The 25,989-nt window shown below is 47.0% G+C and overlaps 1 protein-coding gene across 1 annotated transcript in view; it reads left to right on the top strand.

Moving 5' to 3' along the window:
• The window catches only part of UNC80 (unc-80 homolog, NALCN channel complex subunit), a 2,774,722-nt gene that overhangs the window by 1,759,834 nt on the left and 988,899 nt on the right, over nucleotides 1–25,989 (top strand). The window contains exon 42 of the mRNA XM_069225668.1: nucleotides 21,299–21,479. Within this exon, the coding sequence (XP_069081769.1) occupies nucleotides 21,299–21,479 (181 nt within the window). The remainder of the gene's footprint in view (nucleotides 1–21,298; nucleotides 21,480–25,989) is intronic.

Genomic DNA, 25,989 nt, shown 5'->3' with positions numbered 1-25,989 from the left:
TACCTCCACCAAACTTGGACTGAAGAGTCACTGGACTGTGGGAGTCACTTGGACATAGTTGCTGAGTTCAAGGGACCTCGCTCCTCGTGCTGAGAGGAGACCCAGAGGACGGGTGATGCAGTCTTTTGGTGCCTGCGGTTGCAGGGGGAAGATTCCGTCAACCCACGGGAGATTTCTTCGGAGCTTCTAGTGCAGAGAGGAGGCAGACTACCCCCACAGCATGCACCACCAGGAAAACAGTCGAGAAGGCGGCCGGATCAGCGTTACAAGGTCGTCTTTGCTACTTTGTTGTAGTTTTGCAGTCTTCCAGAGCAGTCAGCAGTCGATTCTTTGGCAGAAGGTAAAGAGAGAGATGCAGAGGAACTCTGATGAGCTCTTGCATTCCAGAATGGCATTGGGTGACAATTCCATGATCTTAGACATGTTACATGGCCATGTTCGGAGTTACCATTGTGACGCTATACATATGTCGTGACATATGTATAGTGCACGTGTGTAATGGTGTCCCCGCACTCACAAAGTCCGGGGAATTTGCCCTGAACAATGTGGGAGCACCTTGGCTAGTGCCAGGGTGCCCACATACTAAGTAACTTAGCACCCAACCTTTACCAGGTAAAGGTTAGACATATAGGTGACTTATAAGTTACTTAAGTGCAGTGGTAAATGGCTGTGAAATAACGTGGACGTTATTTCACTCAGGCTGCAGTGGCAGTCCTGTGTAAGAATTGTCAGAGCTCCCTATGGGTGGCAAAAGAAATGCTGCAGCCCATAGGGATCTCCTGGAACCCCAATACCCTGGGTACCTCAGTACCATATACTAGGGAATTATAAGGGTGTTCCAGTATGCCAATGTAAATTGGTGAAATTGGTCACCAGCCTGTTAGTGACAATTTGGAAAGAAATGAGAGAGCATAACCACTGAGGTTCTGGATAGCAGAGCCTCAGTGAGACAGTTAGTCATAACACAGGTAACACATACAGGGCACACTTATGAGCACTGGGGCCCTGGCTGGCAGGGTCCCAGTGACACATACAACTAAAACAACATATATACAGTGAAATATGGGGGTAACATGCCAGGCAAGATGGTACTTTCCTACATATATCCCTACACTTTCCAGTGAACATTTCCCAAAGGAGAGCACCCCAGTGAGATCTGTTTACTTTTCTGGTTGCACAAGCCCTCTCAAAAGCTGTGAACCATTTGGTGATGTCATCACCATCCTCATATTTAGTTACAATACCTTTAGGGATTTTTAGCATGTCAGGAGAATCTCTGACCCTATTTATGTTGCTGCCACCATTGATGGGAGCTAAGCCCATCGCTTGTCTTTCCCTTTCTATGGCTAGGAGCTGTCTTTCCAAAGTCAATCTTTTGGCCATCCTGGCTAGCAGGAGGTCATCTTCATTGACATTGAGACTGCTCTCAATGCTTCCAGAGCTGTTGGACTCTCCTGTGAGAGAAGCAGCATCTCTGACTATCACTTCTGGAGTCAGGGTTGGAGAAACCCTGGGCTCCCTAACTAGTACTGGAGGTGGGAATTACTCCACATCACTAGTTTCCCCCACTGTGAGGACATCATCAGAGGGGTTGTTTTTAGCAAACTCTGCCAAAAGCTCCTGGAGCTGTACTTTAGTAGGGTTTGAACCAGTTTTTATCTTTTTGATTTTGCAGAGAGACCTTAACTCTAACATCCTAAGATGCAGGTAAGGGGTGAGGTTGAGCTCCACCACCATCTCTTCTGCAGTAGACATTATTTCTCTAAAAGTTGGGATACTTTTTAAGAATGTAAAACTATCTCTAGAACTTAATCCAAACTTTTACAAAACTTTTAAACTCTAAAAGAAATGCTAACAGGGACTAACACAAGGCCCTAGCAGGACTTTTAAGAATTTAGAAAAATAGCTAAAATTTCAAAAATCAGTTTCTAATGACAATTTTTGGAATTTAGTCATGTGATCAGGTATTGGCTGAGTAGTCCAGCAAATGCAAAGTCTTGTACCCCACAGCTGATCCACCAATGTAGGAAGTTGGCTCTGTATGCACTATTTCAAAGTAAGGAATAGCATGCACAGAGTCCAAGGGTTCCCCTTAGAGGTAAGATAGTGGCAAAAAGAGATTCTAATGCTCTATTTTGTGGTAGTGTGTTCGAGCAGTAGGCTTATCAGAGGGTAGTGTTAAGCATTTGTTGTACACACACAGGCAATAAATGAGGAACACACACTCAAAGACAATTCCAGGCCAATAGGTTTTTATATAGAAAAATATATTTTCTTAGTTTATTTTAAGAACCACAGGTTCAAGAATTACAATCAATACTTCAAATGAAAGGTACTTCACTTAGGTATCATAGGAACTTTGAATCAGCAAAATAGCACGTACAGTTTTGGCAAAAATGGCAATAAGCTATTTTAAAACTAGACAGTGCAAATTTCAACAGTTCCTGGGGGAGGTAAGTATTTGTTAGTTTTGCAGGTAAGTAAACCACCTACAGGGTTCAAAGTTGGGTCCAAGGTAGCCCACCGTTGGGGGTTCAGGGCAACCCCAAAGTTACCACACCAGCAGCTCAGGGCCGGTCAGGTGCAGAGGTCAAAGTGGTGCCCAAAACGCATAGGCTTCAATGGAGAAGAGGGTGCCCCGGTTCCAGTCTGCCAGCAGGTAACTACCCGCGACTTCGGAGAGCAGACCAGGGGGGTTTTGTAGGGCACCGGGGGACACACAAGTCAGCACAAAAAGTACACCCTCAGCGGCACAGGGCGGCTGGGTGCAGAGTGCAAACAGGCGTTGGGTTTTTAATAGGTTTCAATGGGAGACCTATTGCAAAGCAGGCAGGCAAGGGGGGGCGCTCCTCGGGGTAGCCACCACCTGGGCAAGGGAGAGGGCTACCTGGGGGTCGCTTCTGCACTGGAGGTCGGATCCTTCAGGTCCTGGGGGCTGCGGGTGCAGTGTCTTTACCAGGCGTTGGGTTCTTTGAAGCAGGCAGTCGCGATCAGGGGGAGCCTCTGGATTCCCTCTGCAGGCATCGCTGGGGGGGCTCAGGAGGGTCAACTCTGGCTACTCACAGGGTCGCAGTCGCCAGGGAGCCCTCCCTGTAGTGTTGGTTCTCCGCAGGTCGAGCCGGGGCCATCGGGTGCAGAGTGGAAAGTCTCACGCTTCCGGCGGGAAACGTGGAGTCCTTTTAAAGTTGTTTCTTTGTTGCAAGTTTTGGTTTCTTTGGAGCAGGGCCACTGTCCTCTGGAGTTCTTGGTCCTTTTAGATGCAGGGTAGTCCTCTGAGGCTTCAGAGGTCGCTGGACCCTGGGGAGCGTGTCGCTGTTGCAGTTTCTCTTGAAGTGGGGAGACAGGCTGGTAGGGCTGGGGCCAAAGCAGTTGGTGTCTCAGTCTTCTCTGCAGGGCTTCAGGTCAGCAGTCCTTCTTCACCTTCAGGTCGCAGGAATCTGTTTTCCTAGGTTCTGGGAGCCCCTAAATACTGAATTTAGGGGTGTATTTAGGTCTGGGGGGTTAGTAGCCAATGGCTACTAGTCCTGAGGGTGGCTACACCCTCTTTGTGCCTCCTCCCCGAGGGGAGGGGGGCACATCCCTAATACTATTGGGGGAATCCTCCATCTGTAAGATGGAGGATTTCTAAAAGTCAGAGTCACCTCAGCTCAGGACACCTTAGGGGTTGTCCTGACTGGCCAGTGACTCCTCCTTGTTTTTCTCATTATCTCCTCCGGCCTTGCCGCCAAAGTGGGGCCGTGGCCGGAGGGGGCGGGCACCTCCAGTAGCTGGAGTGCCCTGTGGTGCTGTAACAAAGGGGGTGAGCCTTTGAGGCTCACCGCCAGGTGTTACAGTTCCTGCAGGGGGAGGTGAGAAGAACCTCCACCCAGTACAGGCTTTGTTACTAGCCACAGAGTAACAAAGGCACTCTCCCCATGTGGCCAGCATAATGTCTGGTGTGTGGCAGGCTGGCAAAACTAGTCAGCCCACACTGGAAGTCGGGTATGTTTTCAGGGGGCATCTCTAAGGTGCCCTCTGGGGTGTATTTCACAATAAAATGTACACTGGTAACAGTGTGCATTTATTGTGCTGAGAAGTTTTCAGTGTAGCCATTATGGTGCTGTGGAGTTCGTGTATGACAGACTCCCAGGCCATATATTCTTATGGCTACCCTGCACTTACAATGTCTAAGGTTTTTGCTTAGACACTGTAGGGGCATATTGCTCATGCACCTATGCCCTCACCTATGGTATAGTGCACCCTGCCTTAGGGCTGTAAGGCCTGCTAGAGGGGTGACTTATCTATGCCATAGGCAGTGTGAGGTTGGCACGGCACCCTGAGGGGAGTGCCATGTCGACTTGGTAATTTTCTCCCCACCAGCACACACAAGCTGGCAAGCAGTGTGTCTGTGCTGAGTGAGGGGTCCCCAGGGTGGCATAAGACATGCTGCAGCCCTTAGAGACCTTCCCTGGCATCAGGGCCCTTGGTACCAGGGGTACCAGTTACAAGGGACTTACCTGGATGCCAGGGTGTGCCAATTGTGGAAACAAAGGTACAGGTTTAGGGAAATAACACTGGTGCTGGGGCCTGGTTAGCAGGTCTCAGCACACTTTCAAATCATAACTTGGCATCAGCAAAGGCAAAAAGTCAGGGGGTAAACATGCCAAGGAGGCATTTCCTTACACTAGGGACTTATAAGGGGGCACCAGTATGCCAATTGTGGGTAAAATACAGTGATAACAGTATCCAACAACTAAGTTTAGGGGAGAGAGCATAACTACTGGGGTCCTGGTTATCAGGATCCCAGTAGACACAGTCAAACACAATGACAAACAGGGCAAAAGTGGGGGTAACAAGCTTGAAAGAGGCTACTTTCCTACAATGTGTGAGGCTATGACCAGTTCCTCCTCCCATCCTGTCCAGGATGTCCCATCAGGATGTGAATGGCCCATCAAGTCACACCTAAGCTCCCTTTGTGTGGGACTTTCTAAAGGTAATGCACAAAGCCCAGCTGTCACCCATCCGAATCGTGTATTGGAGATAGGCTGCAGACACACAGGGCTAAGAGCAGTTCAGTTCAGACTGACTGCGATGGAGCGTGGGCAAAATACCTTCTTTGTGTCAACATTGAAAAAGATGTGTGGAGGAGGGGAGTCAACGTGTCATCATCTATCCTTAGGATGGAAGCAATGCATCAGTTCTGAGGTGTGCAAAGTCTGAGATGCGCTGTCTGTGATACAATGGACTTGATTCTTTCAGTAGCCGTGATGTGTTGGCATTGATGGAGATGCACCGGAGAGGCTTGATGGCATAATTTTGTGCATTCTTGCTGAGGCAGCACTTTATAACCACTTCCGGTCCAGGGATTACCTGGCCTGGCAGTTCGGGCTGGACTGTTCCCATGGGTCAAAACTGATTTGCATATGGCTGAGTCCAAACTGGGGTGGCCTAGTGAGCACAAAAAACGACTGACAGATCAACTGACTTTTCATTGGTTTCGCTGGGACTAAGAAAGGCAAAGCAGTGCAAAAGTGGACCATCTCAAGGTAGATTCTGCTGTGCATTATGATCTGCTATGGGCTAGTAAAGAAGCAGCCCCCAGAAGGGTTGGGTGCTCATTCTACCAGAGCACAAACTAGCTTGTGGTGTGCTAGGTATGGATGTTTGCCACGCCACTACTTAGGCATCCTTCAACACATTCACAAAGCTTTACTGCCTGGATAGCCAAGTCCTCGGGGGATAGACACCGCCTGATTTGTACTGCTGAGGAGGTATACTGCTTTGGTATCTGTTCACAAGGTGAGGAACCTGTGGGTGGAAGTCTCTCTCAGAAGAACTTGTTGCATACCTTCAGTAACGCCTTTTCTGATAGACACTCTATCTAACCATAGATTCCTTGCTGACCCTGCTGTTGTATAGCCATTTTAGCTATAGCTCCATGCACGTTATTTTAAAACACTAGGCCAAGCCGCTGTGCACTCTAACCTAGATATATTTTATTCTGCTTTATTTTATTATTGCTACAATAGCCACTTATACGGTCTTGTTTTATTTTCTGTTTACCTAACTGTTTTTGCCTAGGCCAGCACTCTGTCCTCAAACAAGACATTCTTGCTCACTCTGTACTTCTTTCGAGGCTACAGAATGGTACATTGCTGGTGAATGTGGTAGAAGTTTAGTCTCCATCATTCTTAGAAAATACACATCCTTACGTAGCGACATTTTCTTAGAACGTCAACTGTTTTGTTGTAAAACTCTTCTCTGTCCCTTAAACGTTAAGAGGGAGATTCCAGCTAGAGAACCACAACTGTTTGCTGATTGCTGAATGCTTCGCTACAGATGCTAACGCAGACTAGAGGCCTTTGCTCATGTGTGAGGGATGATGTCTTCCCAGGGGAACCTGAAGGGCAAAATTAGAGCTTAACATGTTGTGCTCTCGGGGGCATGGCTAAGATGGCGGCCGGAGCGGACGCTTGAATCAGGAGCTCTGCTCACGGCCCACCAAATGCAGCAGTAATCCTGTTCCCTGTGGTACCTCTCGCTCACGCTTGCGACCTGTGGAGACCCCCCTCTGGTACGGGGATGCACCGGAGGTCCGAGAAACCCGAATGTTGCCCTGGGGGATGCGACTTCTCCAGCCACGAAGAAGCACTGCGGCCGACACCTGGGCCTGAGGAACCTCTCCACGCTCGGTGTGAGGGAGGTAGGAGCCGCTTGCTGCAGGGTGCGGCCTCCCTGGGACCCGGGTCGGATCTCCTCTCGCCGCGTTGCTGGGAGGGACCGGGCCTCCCTGCCACGGGCACTCGAGCCGGGCCCCCTGAGGCGAGGGGCCGCAAAGACTGCGGCTGGTCTCATACGCGCCTGTGTTAAAGGAGCTGGGCCTTATGCACCGGTGCGCAGGAGTGCGCTGACCGCGGTGAGCTTCTATCCATCGGGCCTCTGCCTGGGGCGGCACCAACCACCGGGGTTGCGCCGGGCTTCCTCGCCGCAGGCACCTGGACCTGGGCCCTTGGGGTTGGGCTGTGTGGGCCGGGCCTGTGTGCGCGGACCCGGAGTCGGCGGCTTGCCCCCGCTTCTGCTTGGACTCGGTCCCCCTGATGGGGCCTTAAATCATGTTGTGCCAAGAGGGCGATAGCCCGTAAAGAACAGTGCACAGACAGTGCACACGATCGATTCAAGGCCACTGTTGCAGGGGAAAAAAAATAATAATAATAATAATACATAAAAAAATGTAAGGAATAGAAAAAAAAAAGGGAAGGTAAAGAAAAAGGAATACACAAAGAATAAATAATAGGGAAATAAGGAAAGCAAAATAAACAGGGGGGCCACAAACAAGGCTTGTCACAGAGAACCAGCTTGCATACCTGCCAGCAACGTGGAACGTGGAGTATATACGAATCCGGTAATAAAAAGAACACAATTAATACATTAGCGCGTAACGATAATCAACAAAAGATTACAAGCAAGCAAGACCCCTGCAACCCCCCAGGGACGCCATACAGGGACCCACGAACAGAATCATAGCGTGAACTCACAAGCTGACAGAGCTATTCATTAAATGCTTTCCCCCTGTCAACGCAGTACGCCGGATTACAAAGGCCAACCTGAAAACTCCTCATGCGCCTGTAGGAGGTAACAAGTAGCACAGGGAATGGGCACAAAGGCGAATCAACCGACAAGAAGTCCAACAGGATCTCACAAAACACCCCAAATTATTGAAATCGATTAAATCATCCACCCAACAGACACAAACGATTAAAGGCAGTACTTCACGGCGTTGACTTCCAAAAACTCCGGTGACGTGGGCTGAGAACTATTCCACCCCCCTGCTAGCAAAACTAGCGCACACCGAAATACTGCTGCAGACTAGGTCACCCTTCAGGAATCTCGGCAAGTTAGATAAACGAAACAATAATAAATCAGAACTCGGTAGTTCCCCCAGGGAGACACAGTTATAGAAGCACACGCGGGTCCCCGGGTGACCTGCGCCCTCGTGCCGCTCAGACGTGAGCAGCTCTAAACTATTACCCTGCGCCCCCTGCCAACTTTGGCCAAAACCAGTCTCAGTGAGCAGCCCAGCAGTGACTTTCGCCTTGTGACGCAATGGTTAAGCCAAAACACCCCAAACCGGGGACCCACATGGACGGTGGCATCCCCCCACCCGCAAGTCACTCGGACACGCAAATTTCAACACTTCTTCAGGTGAGCGAAACGCTGCGCACCCACTCCCTGCAATTCGACAAACTCTTGCAAGCAATAATGGACACCAAGACATCATTAGAAGGTCAAATTGATGCTGCGGTACTGGAAGTTTCATTACTCCGTGCAGATCATTGCAAGCTTACAGACAGGGTCAACGACACAGAATCAGCATTAAAAACTGTTCAACCCGAGGTTGCAAGTATGAGGACTAAAATTCAACAAATGGACATGGAACTAACGCAACTGCAACGCAGGACTGAGGACACGGAGGGTCGCTCCAGACGTAATAACATCAGATTCCTGGGCATCCCGGAACGTACAGAGACTCCCAAAGCAGAGGAATTTATAGAGAACTGGCTGAAAAACATAATGAAAATACAGGACATCACCAAAGTCCCAGTGATAGAAAGAGCACACAGAATCAATGGAAGACCCCCACGGTCTGGCGCTCCACCCCGACCTCTGATAGTGCGGTTTCTAAATTACAGAGACAGAGATCTAGTTCTCCAATACTTCAGAACCACAGGCACAATTAGCTTTTGAAAACAGCAACGTAACAGCCTACTCAGACTACACAATGGAAGTACAGCGAAAAAGAACATCATATTTCAAAATTAAACAACTACTGCATGAACACAAAATCACTTATTTACTCATGTTCCCAGCTCGCCTCCAAGTAATAACTGACGAAAAGACTCTCATGTTCCCTACGCCAGAAGATGCTTGGACATGGATACATCCTAAAGGCCTGGCCGCTCCATCTACAGACGACGCAGCAAAAGAAAGAAAAAAAAAACCACAACGGTGCACCCAACAAAGTCACATATGGCTGCCGACCAGGCGCAAATCTTAAAGGAAGCTAGCACATTTGCACGATCGCTATCAGGCACCACGAGCAACGTAGACATTAACGACAGCAGCTCAACGGGTAGCGGGTCCAGCTCATCCCTATCCCAATTGCTGAGTGGACCTGACCTTACGCCGCGACTGGCGGATGAAATTTGAGAGCCCACAGGGTGAGCCCCGAACGAGTCATTTGGTCCTGAAACAACCGGAAGCGGGTGCTCCCCCTCCCCGAGCGCAGACACTGATAAATATGGTCATTCTAGGATAAAGGCCGATCCGACGTCAATCCTACATGCCGCAGTGAAACCAGAACTGGGCAATATAATCACATCCTGGAGTACGCAGGGAAAGAAGCATATTGGAGGTGCGCCAAGAGGGCACTCACCTCAACCAATCCACGTCCCCCACCACCTGAACGGTACCCGAATGGAACTGAACTGTTCAGACTCTAGTTTAGGCACCAGTTGTGCAACTCCGTTTAAAACAGGGCCTTGCCCAAAATATCCTTTGTTGTTGATTTTCATATCCTTTTCTGCCTATCCCACGGTCTATCCCCCTTCCCTAGGGTCGATGTTGTACTGCGTGGGGGCTCAGGGTGCGGGGGCGGACTGCGGGGTGCGTGTGCGGGGGGGCTGGGAGGCGGATCGGAGATTGGAGCTGTGACCCGATGTGTGAGTCCCATGGATTTAAATAATACCACACAATACAATGCATAAGGAGCCTATTCATAAAATACTAACATGGAATGTGAAAGGCATGGCGGAAATGTCTAAACGCAATAGGATATATTCACATTTATAACGCCATCACATACACATAGCCATACTACAAGAAACACATGTTACAACAGAAGATATTACACAGATTGCGAGAAGATGGGCGGGACAAATATATGGCTCTGCAACATCGACTTTTGCCAGAGGAGTTCTGATTTGGATAGCACCAGCGGTCCCCTATACAGTAAAACACAGCACAACGGATAAAGAAGGCAGGTTTATACAATTAGTAGGCTCAATAGATGGTGAAACGCTAGTGATTAACGGGATATATGTCCTGAATGTTAAACAGAGCGAATTCCCACAAAAAACGATCTCACACTTATCAAACGATTTAACTACACGCAGTATTTGGGGTGGAGACTTGAATTGTGTCCCACAAATAGATATGGATAGATCACACCCCCCCATTGGTAGCCGCCCCAGTAGCGAAAAACTCACAGATGCTACAAACGTGGATAACAGACTGCCGCCTGATAGATGTATGGAGACACTTACACCCTCAAGAAAGGGAATACTCCTACCACTCCCCTCTGCATTTACTATATACCCACATAGATCTTATTCTCACCTCGCAGGACTTGACACACAGATTCACAGGAGCAGAATACACTGCTAAGGTAATCTCGGATCATTGCCCACTCATCGCTCACATTAGGTGGGGGAGGCCACGTGCTTGCATCCCAACCTGGCGTCTCCAACCCCGATTACTACAAGATCCCCCATTCAGAAAAGAAATCGCCACGCACATTTCCTCGTATTTTACCTTAAATACCGGGACCACGAGCTCCAGGGCAAATGAATGGGATTTACACAAGGTTGTTATAAGGGGCACATGCATATCCATGACAGTAGGAGTACGGCGTACACTGTCGCAAGAGCTCCGCAAATTAGAACAGGACGTCCGCATTGCAGAATGCAAACAAATAGAGGGCACTGTTACTGATGCGGAGCTCACTAGAACACGCACACAATGGAACGAGGCGAATAGGCGCCTAAGGCGCTATGATTATCACCATTACATGGCCCGCACACATGCGGAAGGGGATAGATCAGGAAAACTACTGACATGGCTATTAAGGAGCGAACGTTGGGACCCCCCTATAGGGGCCATTCGCCTGGATACAGGGATTATTGTGAACACTCAAGTGGAAATAAACAGTGCCTTCAGAGAGTATTATAGCACATTATACAAGGCCCCCCCTCCTCCCTCAACAGAACAGTTAAATGAGTTCTTCAGGGGAATCAAATTAAACCGCCTAACTGCTATTCAGTTGGTGGACATGGAGAAACTGATCGATCTGGCAGAGATACAACAAGCCCTACAATAATTAACACATGGCAAAGCACCAGGCAGAGATGGTATTCCCATAGAGTATTATAGCACATTCCCGAAACAAACGTTAACACCATACCTAGCAATGCTAAATGAGGCTCTAAAATGCGGTCAACTACCTGACACCTTACGTGAGGCGCTAATAGCGGTACTGCCTAAAACAGGCCGTGACCTACTAGACGTTCGCTCATACAGGCCGCTGTCGCTGTTAAATACAGACTGTAAATTGCTTGGTAAAATACTAGCAAATTGCTTGCTCCCATGGCTGCCGGATCTGGTCCATCAGGACCAATCCGGTTTCATACCGGGCTGCAACACTTTCATTAACATACGGAATCTACTACGCCTCATGGCAAACTCCCCAGTGGGCGTATACAATCAGGTAGCAGTATCGCTAGATATTGAAAAAGCGTTTGACACGCTGGGATGGCCCTTTCTGATAGAATCTCTCAACCGCATGGGCTTCGGCAGGACATACTTTTACTGGGTAAGGGTACTTTATTCTAACCCAACAGCGAGAGTCAGGACAGGGGACATGATATCCGAGAAGTTCAGTATCGGAAGAGGCACCAGACAGGGTTGCCCATTGTCCCCACTGTTATTTGCTCTAGCCATAGAACCTTTAGCTGCTCGGCTTCGCACATAAGCCCCGGCTTGTGGCATCCTGGACAGACACACACACTGTGTACTGTCACTATACGCGGATGACGCACTAATATTCCTACGAAATCACACAGAATCTCTACCTGACTTACTGAAACTGCTGCACCAATTCGGCTCGATATCCGGATTAAAAGTGAACTGGTCTAAATCATGCCTATTCCCTATGCAACCGGTCCTGGAAATATATCATTTAACCTCCAATCCGGGTGAACTGAAATGGTGTTACACCACTTTTAAATATTTAGGAATAAATGTGGATCATGATTCCAAGGACCTCAAAGACGGTAACCTGGGAAAAGCGATTAGTTCCGTTAGGGGCTCACTGCCTTTCTGGTGCTCGCTTCCGCTTTCGCCCATGGGTAGAGTGGCCTTAGCAAAGATGTTAATATTACCACGTCTACTATACTTTTTTATGGCGCTCCCACTGGCACTACCCTCCTCCTTTTTCAGACCACTGAATAGTATATTAATAGACTTGATATGGGGCAATGGCCGGCGGCGCATGGCGCTATCGAAAATAAATCAACCACTTACATTAGGAGGGCTAGGAGCACCAAGATTTGAATTATAATATGCATCCGCCCAGTTGCAATGGATATCTAAATGGCTTGGAAACCCTATGGGTGTAGAAACACAGACGATACACTCGGACCTAGGACATACTGATATTTTGCAACACCTGATGAATCGAAATGGCTCAAAACACTCACAGAACATTTTACTGAATATAGATGAATATGGGGATGGGGTCATTATGCTCTAACACAAAACCGCAGTACTCCCTCAAGATCCCACTATTGGCCATCCCAAAAATTGCAAGGATAGCAACTAAGGTGGGCCTGAATACATGGCCCGAGAAGGGCATACTTACTGTGGGTGATATCTACAGCGAAGGGCAATTTCTAACATATGAGGCACTGGCGGATACATATAACCTGGGACAAGGACGTTTTATTGCTTTCGGTGCAATACAACACTTGGTACGTTCAATCTGGAATTGGGGAAATGGGGAACCAAATACGGCCCCTATATTACACGATCTGATTGACAACATAGCTGCCCCAATAAATGTATCAGGGACGTACAGAATTCTGACTGCACATATTGAACATGGGCAGGAACAAGCAAAAAATAGATGGGATCAGGTACTATCAGAACCACTTTCACAGAACGCATGGAACCAGGCTATGAAAATGATTTATGAAGTATCACGTAACCCCCTTTTCCGTTATACCCAGTTTAATTATGTACATCAAACATATTTATCACCCAACCGTTTAGCGCATATGTTCCCCCAAACACCACAGAAGTGTCCCAGATGCGGAAACACAGAGGCCACTTTTTTTCATATGACATGGGACTGTCCTCCAATTCTGCACACATGGAACGTCATAATAACTATGCTAGTAATAATTGAATCAGTAGTAACTGGAAGAATATGAATCACAAACACAATGAATGACAGACGCCTGCTGGCAATAAACTAGACCAGGGGAGAGAACGCACATGGGCACACTGCTCACCCTGGATGGCCCTGCTGCAGTGGCTTCTTCCCACCTGTGCGGCTATCCCTCCTTGCCTCCTCCTGGGGCGTGAGCAACTGCCGGGCCCCCCTCGCTTGCCCTGACTCGTAATCATAATAAGAGCACATGCTGCACTGCTTCAGATACCTCCAGGGGCTCTGTTGGCAGGGGGTGCCTGGCGGCGCCCTATTTTCCCCTCCCTCACCTCCCCTGTGCGCGCTCGCCTGACCTCGATTTTACTTTCTTCTTCTTTCACTTAATCCTCAATTTTTTGGTTATCACTTTTTATGGTACGTTGTTTTGTTTTGTTTTTGTACTACCTGTGAACACAATGTTTCCAAGATTCTCCTCCCAATTGCACAATTGTATCTGCACCGCTAAGAATTCATGGACAATGGAAGAATTTGCCTTGGAACACGTAAATAATTGTATAATTATGTAACACAACTGCAATTTTATTTTTGTTCTTCACTGTTGAAATAACAATAAAAATATATTTAAAAAAAAACAAAAAAAACATGCTATGCTCTATTATAGCCTAGGTACGAGTTATTCTATTGACTATAGTGACAATATGGTAGCATTATTTCTATGCTTCACTCTACTCGTCACAATTTTACTGCTGGTATGCTGTGTCGTCCTGGTTATTGCAGCTCACACTTTGCTATCTAAGATGCAGTTGTTTTAAAATCTTTACCAAAACATATACTGCCTCTGTTTTTCATTTATATATGAGACTAAGGTAACTGAGAGAAACGGATAAGGCCTGAGTGACCATGGCTTCCCTGAGAAATCAATTATGTCATGCGCTCGGATGCCCAGTCATCCCTGCCCTTGGGTGGAGATGAGGCACTGCTAGTTGGCTGGAGCAACACCCGGATTGGAGCGACAGGCGTCGCCTGCAGTGGGTCAGACCTAGTCTCCCACGCCGTGAGCGATTCTGCCTCTCAAAATCCAGTTAGAATAATGAGAGCCTATGCGACACTACCACCTCCACATTCTGTGAATAGGTCTTTTTCATATAACATGATTCTAACTTAGGGATCTATGGAATGGACCCACATAGTCCTTTAATAAGATGTTAAATATGAAAGATGTGGAGGGGGCTCACAGCCGAAAAATCTGGCAACTTGAGCCTACAGCTCTTGTAATGGCCCTGTAGCGGATGCCCCTAGTGACCCAGTGGGGAACAGTGACTGGAGCACCTTAGGGCAAGTGGCAGAGCCAACTGGGCCTTCTGCAAGAGGCCTGGGAGTGGGCGACACCAACAATGAGTTCCAGGTGCAGGCCCGGCAAGACGTCAACAGATGCAACCGCAAACTGAATAGGCCCAGGTGGCCCAGTTCTGTAGCTGGAGGCTGGCAATGATGATACTGTGTTTATGAAGAGGGGACCATTCCCATCCCTGCAGGCCCAGAGAGAGGGGCCGAATGACAGAGGCTTGGTGGTGCTAGACACTGGAATAGGGATGTGACTAACCCGCCAACGCAAAAGAGAACAACATGGGCCCCTCGAGACCAGAGGGAGGCCAAAGGTGTGCCACACTGACCCGCAGAACAGTGAGGGATATCACCTGCACACCCCCGGACCCTGGAGCGGGGAGGGGAAGGCGGCAGTGCCTGGGCCCAGAGTGGGCTAGAGACAGCAACTCACATTCCCCCCTTCTGTGCCACAGAGGGAGAGTGATGGTGCGGGAGTTGTGCGGTCTTCTCGAGTTGAAGCAACAGTTGGCCTGCAGGAGATGTACCCCTGTGCTATCTGCATCCAGGAGATGCCCAGAGGGGGGAGGGACACTGCACCGCAACATAGTGGTACCCTGTCCAGTTGGAGGCAGAGGTAAGCCCCCGCCCTCCCCCCCCAAATTCCCCTGGCAAAAGGTTAACTCACAAGGCTGGGGACACCCTGAAATAGATGAAGGTCTGGAAACGCACAAAGCAACAATTCTAGCTGCTATTAGGGACACAAAAACAACCTTGGAGCAAAAGATTGATGCAGTGGCCCTAAACCTGGGACTCCTGTGGACAGACCAAAAGAAGCTGGTGGAGAGACTGGCGGAAACTTAAACTGCTCTGGTCTGACTGGAAACCACAATTACAAAAAGCACTGACAATGTGTGCCCTCCAGAAAACCATTGAGCACCTACAGGATAAGGTGGAAGATGCCAACAGATGCTTCCAACATAATAATGTGCAGCTTTTGGGTGTCCCGGAAAAGTTTGAAGGCCTGAGTATGGAACAGGGCATCTATGATGTTGACAGTCAAGAGGGCACAGAGTTTACCGGGTAGGCCTCTAGTGCCAGTGCGCCTCCCTGACCCATGAAGGCTCAGTTGCCTAATGTTTACATCTTGCAGGTGGCACGCACCCACAGCCCCTGGCAGAAATGGGGACCCTTGGTGATCATTGATGCGGATTATACCAAAACAGTGCAAAAACAGAGAGAAACATTCCTGCATGGAAAATGACACCTCTGGACACTAATGGGCAGATTTACAAGAAAGTGGTGCATTGGTCCCTATGCATTACTTTTCTTGCGTCCCCCTACCTCCATGTAACAACACCATAGTTGCACCATATTTATAATACGGTGCACCATGGCAGTCGTTAGCACAGTAGCATCAAACTTTTTAACGCTATTGTGGTGCTTTGCTGCACTATCGTCAAAAATGTTGATGCTAGTGCAACAAAGCACAGGGAGGCCCATAGGTTAATATGGGTGTGTCATTTTAATGCCTGCTCTGAGCAGGCGTTAAAAATGATAGGAAAAATGGCTCAATGAAATGTTGTAAATTTCACTGCGCCATTTTTTTGGGCCTCCCTCCATCGGAATGCTCCCCTTGCATTCATTATGCCTGGCACAGGCATAATATGGAGCAAGGGGTTACAAAGTGTCACAATACATGCATTGCACCACTTTGTAACTACGGCGCAGGGAAATGGCCTACTTAGCACTCCTTTAACGTAAAAAAAAGGACACTATGCGACGCTAAGAGTCGCTAGGGGCTTGTAAATCTGACCCTGAATATAATGTATGCTCTGTTTTTTTCTGGCGGAACTATGGATTAGTGACAAGGGAGAAACAAATTTCATTCTGTCTGCCTCTGCCACATGATTGGCTTGAAACATGTAGCCATCTGCTCCCCACCCTATCCCCAGAGTGCCAGTGGCTGACACACAAGCCACGCAGAAGCCTGACGGTAGCCCTGACCTGAGCCAAGGCAGAGACTGAAAGAGCCAATGTGGTGATGGACATCAAACAACATCACTCCTTGAACTTGGGAAACAAATGAGTAACCTTGACAAGAGACGCAGATGAGGTGGCTAGTGGCTTCAAGGACTCCAGGGCGAATTCAGAGGGTGCCACCGCCCTGCCGGTTGTCACCCCGATAATGGCAGACACTATAGTGTAAGCAGATCCACACAGCAACCTCGGCTAACATAGGCCCTGTGTTCTGCCGTTGTGGGCGTGAAGATGATCCACCGTGAACGAAAACAATGTGTGCCTCATGGTACCGCGCCTGCCCCTTCCAATTTTGTCAGAAGCGACTATTACTGTTTGCTTACTATGATGTTTTTGTTAATGGGTTTTAGATGACAGACACCTTGGGCGTAGAGGTGGCGGGTAGTTGTAGGTCTGTAGCACAAGGCAGTTGGGAAGGTGTAGAGATAGAGGCATACCCAGTCATCACTTGGATATAATGACACCACACGGTGGCAAACATACATGACAATGGCTGCACCACACTTGCATTCGAGAATAGTACTTAAGGTTTTATCCTGGAATACAAATGACCTACGTAGCAAGCTGAAGAGCGGGACTACGTGGAAATATTTAGACACAACCCTAATATAATCCTACTGCAAGAAGTGCACCTTGCAGGTAATAACTGCGGGTGTTGAATCACAGCAGATACTTTAATCTGGTACACGCAGGATTCTCTTCGGCATCCAGTGGAGTAGGAATATTGGACTACAGTTTCCTCCCATTACGTGTCCCAAATATGGGCAGACAAGCTGTGATGCTATGCAGCAGTGTGTGTGGAGTGTCATGGGGTGGGCCTGATGCTTACCTCTTGATATTTTCCCCCTTGGGTTACAGACCGAGGGGTTGGACAAAATGAAGAAATGGATAACAGAGGTTCCAGAAGCTTTACTCGTTTTGGGCAAGGACTTTAATCTAACCCTACAAAGTGCTCTGGACAGGGTGATGGCCTCCGGGGTCAGACCTAGAACCGACTTACACTTGACTTCCTTCCTCAATTTAATTGGGTTGGTGGAACTGTGGTGGGAACAACACCGGGGAACACAACATTTAACAGAATTACAAGAAAATGCACTCTGTTTGTGGCTAGATTATTTTCTGACACCAAGACATCAATTGGGTAGGTTTGGCCATTTTACCATGCTTCCATGGGGCATTTCTAACCACCTGTCCCTAATAACACACTTACAACTAGACACCCTAGGGACATAGGGGAATGGAAGTTATCCTCCTGGAACATAACTGATTGGACTACCAGAAAACTGATTGACAAGTCCATGGACCTCTACTTTAAATAAGGTGGAAAACAGAACAGGTAAACTGCTAGTATGGCTAGCCATGAAGGAGGAAGGCCGAAGATGCACTTCCATCATCACCATGAGATCAGGCAAGCCTGTCAACACCCCAGCCGCTATAGCGCACGCCTTTGATGAGCACTTGGCTGGCTTTTCCCAGGCAAGGGGTGGATACACACGTGCAGCTTTGAGGACTTTATTAAATCTATACGGGTGCCCAGACTCCGTTAGGAGGCAAGTCGATCCCTAGATGCAGAACTGGATCCCTGCAGAAAGGGAGATTTCTGGCATATTGGGCCTTTTGAAAAGTGGGAAATCCCCAGGTCCCATTGGCTTCCCCCTTGAGTTCTTTAAATGTGTAAGATCCCTAATAGTGGGCCCACTGCAAACAGTGTTTAATAGGGCAAGAAAGGAGGACATCTTGCTATGGGACCTCAGAAGGGCGACAATAGTTATGACCCATACGCAAAGGAAGATAAAGGTGGAGTGTGCCTCAAATCATCCAAAATCGTTACTGAACCTGGAAACCAAGGTCTTGACAAAAGTACTGGTCAATCGCCTGCCATATAAGTGGTGGACACATTGGTGGCCCCCAATAAATTAGGCTTCATGCCCTTTGGGGGGACAAGGCACAGCGTTCGCAGGTTGGCCGGATGTATGACGTGGTGTGACCGTATTGCCGAGCCGGCCATCCTGTTCACCCTAGATACCGAAAAGGCCCTACTTGATGGCATTACTGCATAAAATAGGGATTGGATTAAAGTTCATGACTTGGATGAAATTGTTATACAAAGACCCCATAGCTAAAGTCAGGGTGAATGGGCCTTTTCCAGGGAATTCATCCTAGACAGGGGAACCCAGCAGGGATGCCCACTGTCACCCTTACTCTTCACAGTGGCAGCGGAACCCCTGACCAGCTGGCTGTGGAAGATACGCTGAAAAGGGGCATAAGATGGGACCCAGAATGGGTGAACGTCATTTCCTTGTATGCAGATGACATACTGTTTTACCTAGCGGTCCCAAAATGCTCCACTTCCAGAGTTCTGGAAATACTCAAGTATTTGATTCCTACTCGGGGTTTAGGATCAATTGGTATAAGTCAATTGGGTTCCCACTGTCGGAGAAAGAGGAGCAATTTGAAGGTTTCACATATGTCAGGGTCTTCAACACAAAATATTGCGGCTTGTTCAACAGGAAAATCCTACTGAAAGTCCTTTACTTCTACAAAGTAGATGTGGATTGTTGGAGGACACTGCCACTCTCCCTCATGGGTAAAGCTACCTTCTATAAAATTATTTGCTTGCTGTAATTAATTTGTGCTACAAAATCTCCTGTTCGAGGTCCAAGATGGATTTTTCCTGGCAGTACTGGACGTAATGCAAGGCCTTTTATAGGAAGATGGGCACCGAGGTTTGCCTGGACATCCCTCACCAGAAGGCCTCTGGAAGGCAGAATTGCCCTTCCTGACTTACGTCTATATTATTGGGCAACACAATTGAAAGTGATTAATGACTGGACCTAGCCCTACAGCTGTAGTGGTGAAGCTATGGCATAAGGGAACCAAGGTTCTGGGCTGAAAGGGAAAACTGATGCTGGAAACCCCGCTGTGGGACTCTGAGATACAGAAGGGATTCAAAACATAAAAGGCCACAGAAAATGGGACCTGATGGGAATTTCGAAGCTGGTGACATCTGGCAAGGGAATGAGGTAATAACTTTTGCTGAACTACAGGAGCAATATGAGTTGTGCAGTAACCAATACCTTTGATAACGGCAACCAAGATATCTTTTGCAAATATATAGAGGCCCTACAGGAAGCTCTGAGCGAGACACCCCTGGAGTATAGGGCTTTAGGGGCACTACTGACCAACAACTTAGTGTCCCAACTATACTCCACTCGCCTATACAATAGTCTTACTCCTCTAGACAGCCTTAGGTATAAATAGGAGAGGGACCTAGGCAGGCTAGAGGAAGATGATTGGGGGCGGCATGCCGGGACCCCAGGAAAGTAGCCATAAGAGCGGAATTCCAACTGATCCAATTGAAAATACTCTACAGAGCATACTTCACAAGGACTAGATTGTTCCACATGGGGATCACCAATATAGACCTTTGCTTATGGGGTTGCAGACAGAAAGGCACTCTGGTACATACAATATAGGGCTGCCCCAAGATTCAGAATTATTGGGGTAAAATAGGCCGAAGGCTGGCTGCAATGCTGAAGGTCACTCCGTATGAGGGGAACAAACCCTGGACCATTGCACACTCCTCTTTTGTAATATTGCCTTGATGGTAGCGAAATGCAACATGATTGGACTATGGGGCCAGGACATGGTCTGAGAGTCCAATCAGAGGTGGTGCATGAGGGCTGAGAAACTAGAGTACCAGGCTCAGGGCTGCCCACATAAGTTTGGGAATAAATGGGGCCTCTGGAAGAGCACCGAAGCCACGGATCCCTAATGGAACTCTTGGGTGGGAGGCCTGGTTCAGGGATGAAACGGGGATCTGTACTATTGACATTGGAAAGGTCATTGCATATTTAAAGATGTATGAAGGGCGCGACTGGTGTGCCTCAACATTTTTTGCAGTTTGGTGGCCGCTGTTCCATCAGTCTGGATTAAAAATCAATTTAAAAGGTTTGAAATACACACACAAATACACACACACACACACACACACACACAAGCTCTGTACACTGCACTATCTAATTTCCTTTGTTCTACATCTGACGTCCTAAACAGAGATCAGAAACCAACTGAGGTCATTGTGCGTAGGTGGAGCATACATAGGGGCACAGAACTCACATCCGAGGCAGGACTGAGCTAATAAGGAGCTGTACAATGCTACCTGCCGATGTGCAAGAAAATTGCTGTAGTTTCTGGATCCAGTCTGGTGCCTGTGGAAATTCAAAAGCTGAGGAATCTGTTGTTTGATAAGTAATGTATCAGGAAAGGCTACCAAAAGTAGGTAACTGATTCTACAAATAGATAGGAAAGAGAAGATGGTTTGTGAGAAGCTTAAGTTTGTGAGGAGGTTCTGTGTTTGAAGGCCCAACCAATTGGCTAAGTTCCTCTGGTGCTAGTGAACCTGTTTCTCTACTATAGAATGTTATTGTCTGTCCCATACACGGGCCTGATAGGCTTTAAAGACTAAGATTAATATAGTGACTTGTTAAAACTTGTAATGTTGGAAAAAAGTTTGAAGATGTTTTATGAGGGGATGACCACTCCTCTTATCAGTTTTCTGATCCATATGTCTTGTTTACTAATATCAAAATAAAAATAAACAGACATGTAAGTAGAAGAGACAAACTGTGGAGGAGGAACAGGAATGGTAAATCATAATTGTGTTACTATTTTGTCACTTCATGATGAGAATATTAAGTGTATGACTGGATGTGGATTTTATTTTCTCCTCAGGTATTCACTCGAAAGTTGGAGGAAGTTGGACGAGTATTGTTTCTTATATCCCTGACGCAGAAAATCCCTGCTGCCCATAAGCAATCTCATGTCTCCATGGTACAGGAAGACCTCCTCCGTCTCCCTTCCTTTCCACGCAGTGCTATTGATGCTGAGTTCTCTTTGTTCAGTGATCCTAAAGGTACTGGAACTATTTTTAAAATTTTCAGGCTCACAATATTGATGGCCGAAGAAAGCAAGAATGAATATTTAACTATGAAGACCGGTAAAGTAGAAGAACTTTCAAATCACTCTAGGTTACTTAAACAACAAAACATTCACAACTTTAGATATATAGCTGTTAATGTATTTTTGAAAAGTTAGCAGGAAAAAGAGTTGTATTATTGCTTAACCGCAAAAGAGATTAATATGGAAATTACTTTGTGAGTAACTGATCACTTCCAGAAAAGATATCTGGGAGAAAGTATGATTCCACTCATCAGACTTACTGGGATTTAGAAAGTCTGCGTCCCTCTTCCAGCCCGCCATTGGCCATTTCTTTCTTGGAAGGGTAAGCCACACAGAGGACAAAATTATCATTTGAAAATGCCCTGCTCTTCACACCGGCTATGTCATCACCATTTTGAATACTCCTCATGCATGTGAAAGCAATGCCAAAAGATGTTCTTCAAATCCATTTTGATTCCTAGTAAATATTTTATCAGATAGAGAGTTGCAGCTGCAGATTTATTACTTCAGAATATTCCCCAGGCATCAGACTGAATCCGGAAATTTTTAAGCAGTGCCCTTATGCGCCAGTAGGTGGCTTTGTTCTGCTCTGTGTGGCATTGTTGGTTTTGTCCATGCTGGCAGTGACGTGCACAGTGCCTATATGTGCCCCCCCAGCACACTGACCTCAGTACCTTCTTTTATCTGTTCTTTCATATTTGACCAGTGTGCCTTTTTCTACCTGTTTTTGAACTATGTCTCCTGTAGAAACCAATCAGTTTCAAGCATTTTGATGCCTGTCAGATGCAAATGTCTGTGACTGACCCTCACTTAATATGTCCATGATCCCTTGAGCGGTACCACTACTCAATGGCCTGCACGGATTGCTGGACTATGAATCTGAAGGCCTTCCGCGACTGAGTCATGAAGCTTCCAACCACTCGCCATGTGACTCTACCCACTCAAGGACCCATTTGCGAGTTAGGTCCAGGGACCCCTCTAGGACATGCTCACTCCGATCACCATCGGGAGTTCAGACTATCCTTCTCTAACCCCTAAAATCTCTTTCCTACCCTATACACTACCCACCCCTGAGCCCTAAAAACTCCTTCCTAATCATATACACTATCAATCCCTGAGCCCTAAAACTTCTTACTACCCCTATACACTACCCATCCGTGAGCCCTCAAAATATCATATTACCCATGTATACTTCCAATCGTTGAGCCCTTAAACATATAACTACCACTAAACACTGCTCATCCCTGAGTCTTAAGAATTCCATACTACCCCAATGCACTACTCATTTGTGAGCCGTTTTCCCAAACCATGAAAATCTACCTAATGTCACCCCTATATAAACGAATAAAATTAAAACCATAAACCCATATCTTAATGTTAATTCTTAATTACTTTTTTTATTTAGTTTGAATGTATTTACTAAAAATATATGATTTATACTTAGTACGAATTAACATTTATTTTAAATTACTATTGCAATTTTAAATCACATTTCCGTACCAATATATATGTTAGCACATGCATGTATAGATAGTTAGATAGATAGATATAGATAGATAGATAAATACACATATATTGTTAATGTTAGGACATCTAAAACTAACTTACCTGTAAAGTAAAAAAAATCTACGAAGTAAAAGACGGAAAACTTTTTTTTAATTAGTATTTTTAGTTACTTAACAGCACTACAAAATACAACTTTGTCGATAAGGTGCAGCACAACAGAGGCAGGTGGTAGATCTACAGCATCAAAATGAGTAGCGCAAGGGCTAGCATTACCCCCCTCCCCGGTATTGCCAGTCTCTATGGCCACTCAGTTGTTCAGACTTCCTGTTAATTTCTAGATGTAATCAAACAGTTCTGAAAAGGTATTAAGATGTTACGTGGCCTAGAAGGCCCAGGCATCACATTATTATATAGACCCATCTGCTCACTTTTAGGGCGCTGGCTCTCTAAATAGTGCATTAAAATGAAGTACACTGTGCAGAGAGTTTAGTGGATCCCCAAAGATGTGCAGAGGCAGAAATAGATAGATCTAAAGCTCTATTTGTGGTAGTAGGGGCGAGCAGCTAGGCCTATCAAGGAGTCGTGTTAAGTATTTGTTGTACTCACAGAGGCAAAAAATGAGACACACACACAAAGAATAAATCCGAGACCAATTTAGAACAAGCATTTACAATGCAACGGGTCTCGCGTTTGCTCATGTTAGAGCTGATCGCGTTGTAAACTCCTAACCCGACTTTTCACCTATCGGGCAAAAGTGCATTTATGTACATAACCCGAAAAAGTTAAATTAACTATGTAAAGCGCTCGACTTCTGCCAAGCGAGATCGCGCTCGTAAACTAGAGAAAAAGAACTCCACGAGCCCGATGGAAAACAGCGAGCCTCGCATGCTTTCTGTACTTGGTCGCTGCGCTCGAGGAGGGCTAGTCACCGGAAAAGGCATGACCTATGCGTGCCTTCGACTAATGAAAGCAAGCAGATTTTATTAGTCAAGCCCACGAACCAATAAAAAATAATGACGTGAAGTTGACAGGGCTCCGAGCCCTTTTCTAAATAGTAAAGCATCTCGCTGCGATACGCATGCGCAAGTGCATGCAACGCAGGCTCAACCCTAAAAATAACAGTTGTTTTTATATATGCTTTGAACCAAAGAACTTTGTTATAAGGTGAGCAGCTTTTAAATCAAAAATACTTTGTTGTCTGAAAAATTGACACACTGCAATTTTTAGAGTGTTCAGTGTTAACCTATGTAGGAAAGCAAAGATGCAGTTTCACAGGTAAGTACATGACTTACGGTACAAATGGAGAGAAAATTGTAGGTATCAAAATCAAAATAAACATGCAGTCTTCAGGGGTTTAGACTAGCACCGGGCCAGCTTCAGGTTGGTATCCAAAGTGCACCCACAGTGGCAGAGGGTGGCTGGGTGCAGAGTTTAAAGTTGAGGATGGTCCCCAATGTTAGTCACCGGAGGGTGTAGGAGGCTGACCTGGATTGTAGTGGGTAACAAAGGTATTTACACCTTACACCAGGTCCAGTTATCCCTTACTAGTGAAATGTAGTCAGTGTCTAGAAGCCAGGCTCTCTAGGGGTGGTGTGGATGAGCAGCCAAGGCCTAGCTAAGAGACATTCAAAGCTAATGCAATACCACTGTAGTCACACAGTACTCACACACATGAAAGAAAATACTCAGTGTTACAAAAATAAAGGTACTTTATTTTGTTGAAACACATGGCAAAAATTCATTAGAGACTATACTCCCTTAGGAGGTAAGTAATATACAGAGTATATACACTAGAATGCAGAATTAGCTGTAAAAACAGTTAGAAAACAGTGGAAATAGTGAAAATCACAGTAGATAGAAATGGGCCTGGGGGGACACAAACCATATACTAAAATAGTGGAATGCGAAAGTCGGTTTCCCACCTAGGCAAGTGTAGTGTGTAGGGGGGCGCTGGGAGTATTAGAAAACACCAAAGGTAAGTAATAGAACCCACCCCAGTGCCCATGAAAGCAGGAGTAAATCACAGTAACACAAGAACACGAGAAAGAAGATATTGCATGAACCAGGAGAGACTGCAAGACACCAACAATGGATTCCTGGACCTGATGACCTGTGGAAGAAGGGGACCAAGTCCAAGAAGCAATGAAGAGTCCAGGGAGAACAGGAGCCCCTGATAACCCGGATGAAGGTGCAGAAGAAGAACCACCGTTGAGGAACAACAGTCAGTATTGCACCCAAAAAGACAGATGCGGGTTCCTGGTTGGTGCAGAAGATGTCCCATGCCAGATGAATGACTGCTGTCTGGTTTGTGTTGCTGGATTCAGCCAACAAGCCTTGGCACACGCAAAGCTCGCGGTTAGCGAAAAGGGCACTACTCAGGACCAAGAGGGACCTGATGGACTCTACCCAGCAGGAGGAGTCAGAGGGGGCTCTCAGCAACTCAGTAAGCCCTCAGAAGACCAGTCAGCGTGCACAAGAGTCCCACAGCAAAAGGAGGCCCACGCAGCACTACACAAAGGGATCCCACGCCGCCAGAGAACCATGCAGGAAGCTGTGCGTCGCAGGAAGGAGTGCTGGGGGCTGGAGCTGCACGGTGCACGAAGAACTTCATGGAAGGATGCCAACAAGCCTTGGCAACCGCAAAACACGCTGTGTACCGGGGTACTGTTTTGCGTGGGGAGGCAGGCTCTTATCTCCACCAAAGTTGGACAGTTGGACATCTGGACTGTCCGGACCACTTCAGTCCACCACCTGTGTTGCTGGATCCACGCACTTTTTCAGGAGAGGTGACTCAAGCCACCGGTTGTTGCTGCAGGGAGGTACCTGCTGAAGTAGGGAAGTGACTCATTCACTTCAAGGGAGACTCCTTCGTTCTTCTGGTGCAGGATGAGGACTGGCTGTGCTCTGAGGATGCATGACCAGGAAACAGTTGCAGTTGATACCAAACATCTATCTTC

Source organism: Pleurodeles waltl, chromosome 3_1 (assembly GCF_031143425.1).
Source record: "Pleurodeles waltl isolate 20211129_DDA chromosome 3_1, aPleWal1.hap1.20221129, whole genome shotgun sequence".
NCBI classification, from domain to species: domain Eukaryota; kingdom Metazoa; phylum Chordata; class Amphibia; order Caudata; family Salamandridae; genus Pleurodeles; species Pleurodeles waltl.
The sequence above is the reverse complement of the archived record's forward strand: the minus strand, read 5'-3'. Positions and strand labels throughout refer to the sequence as shown.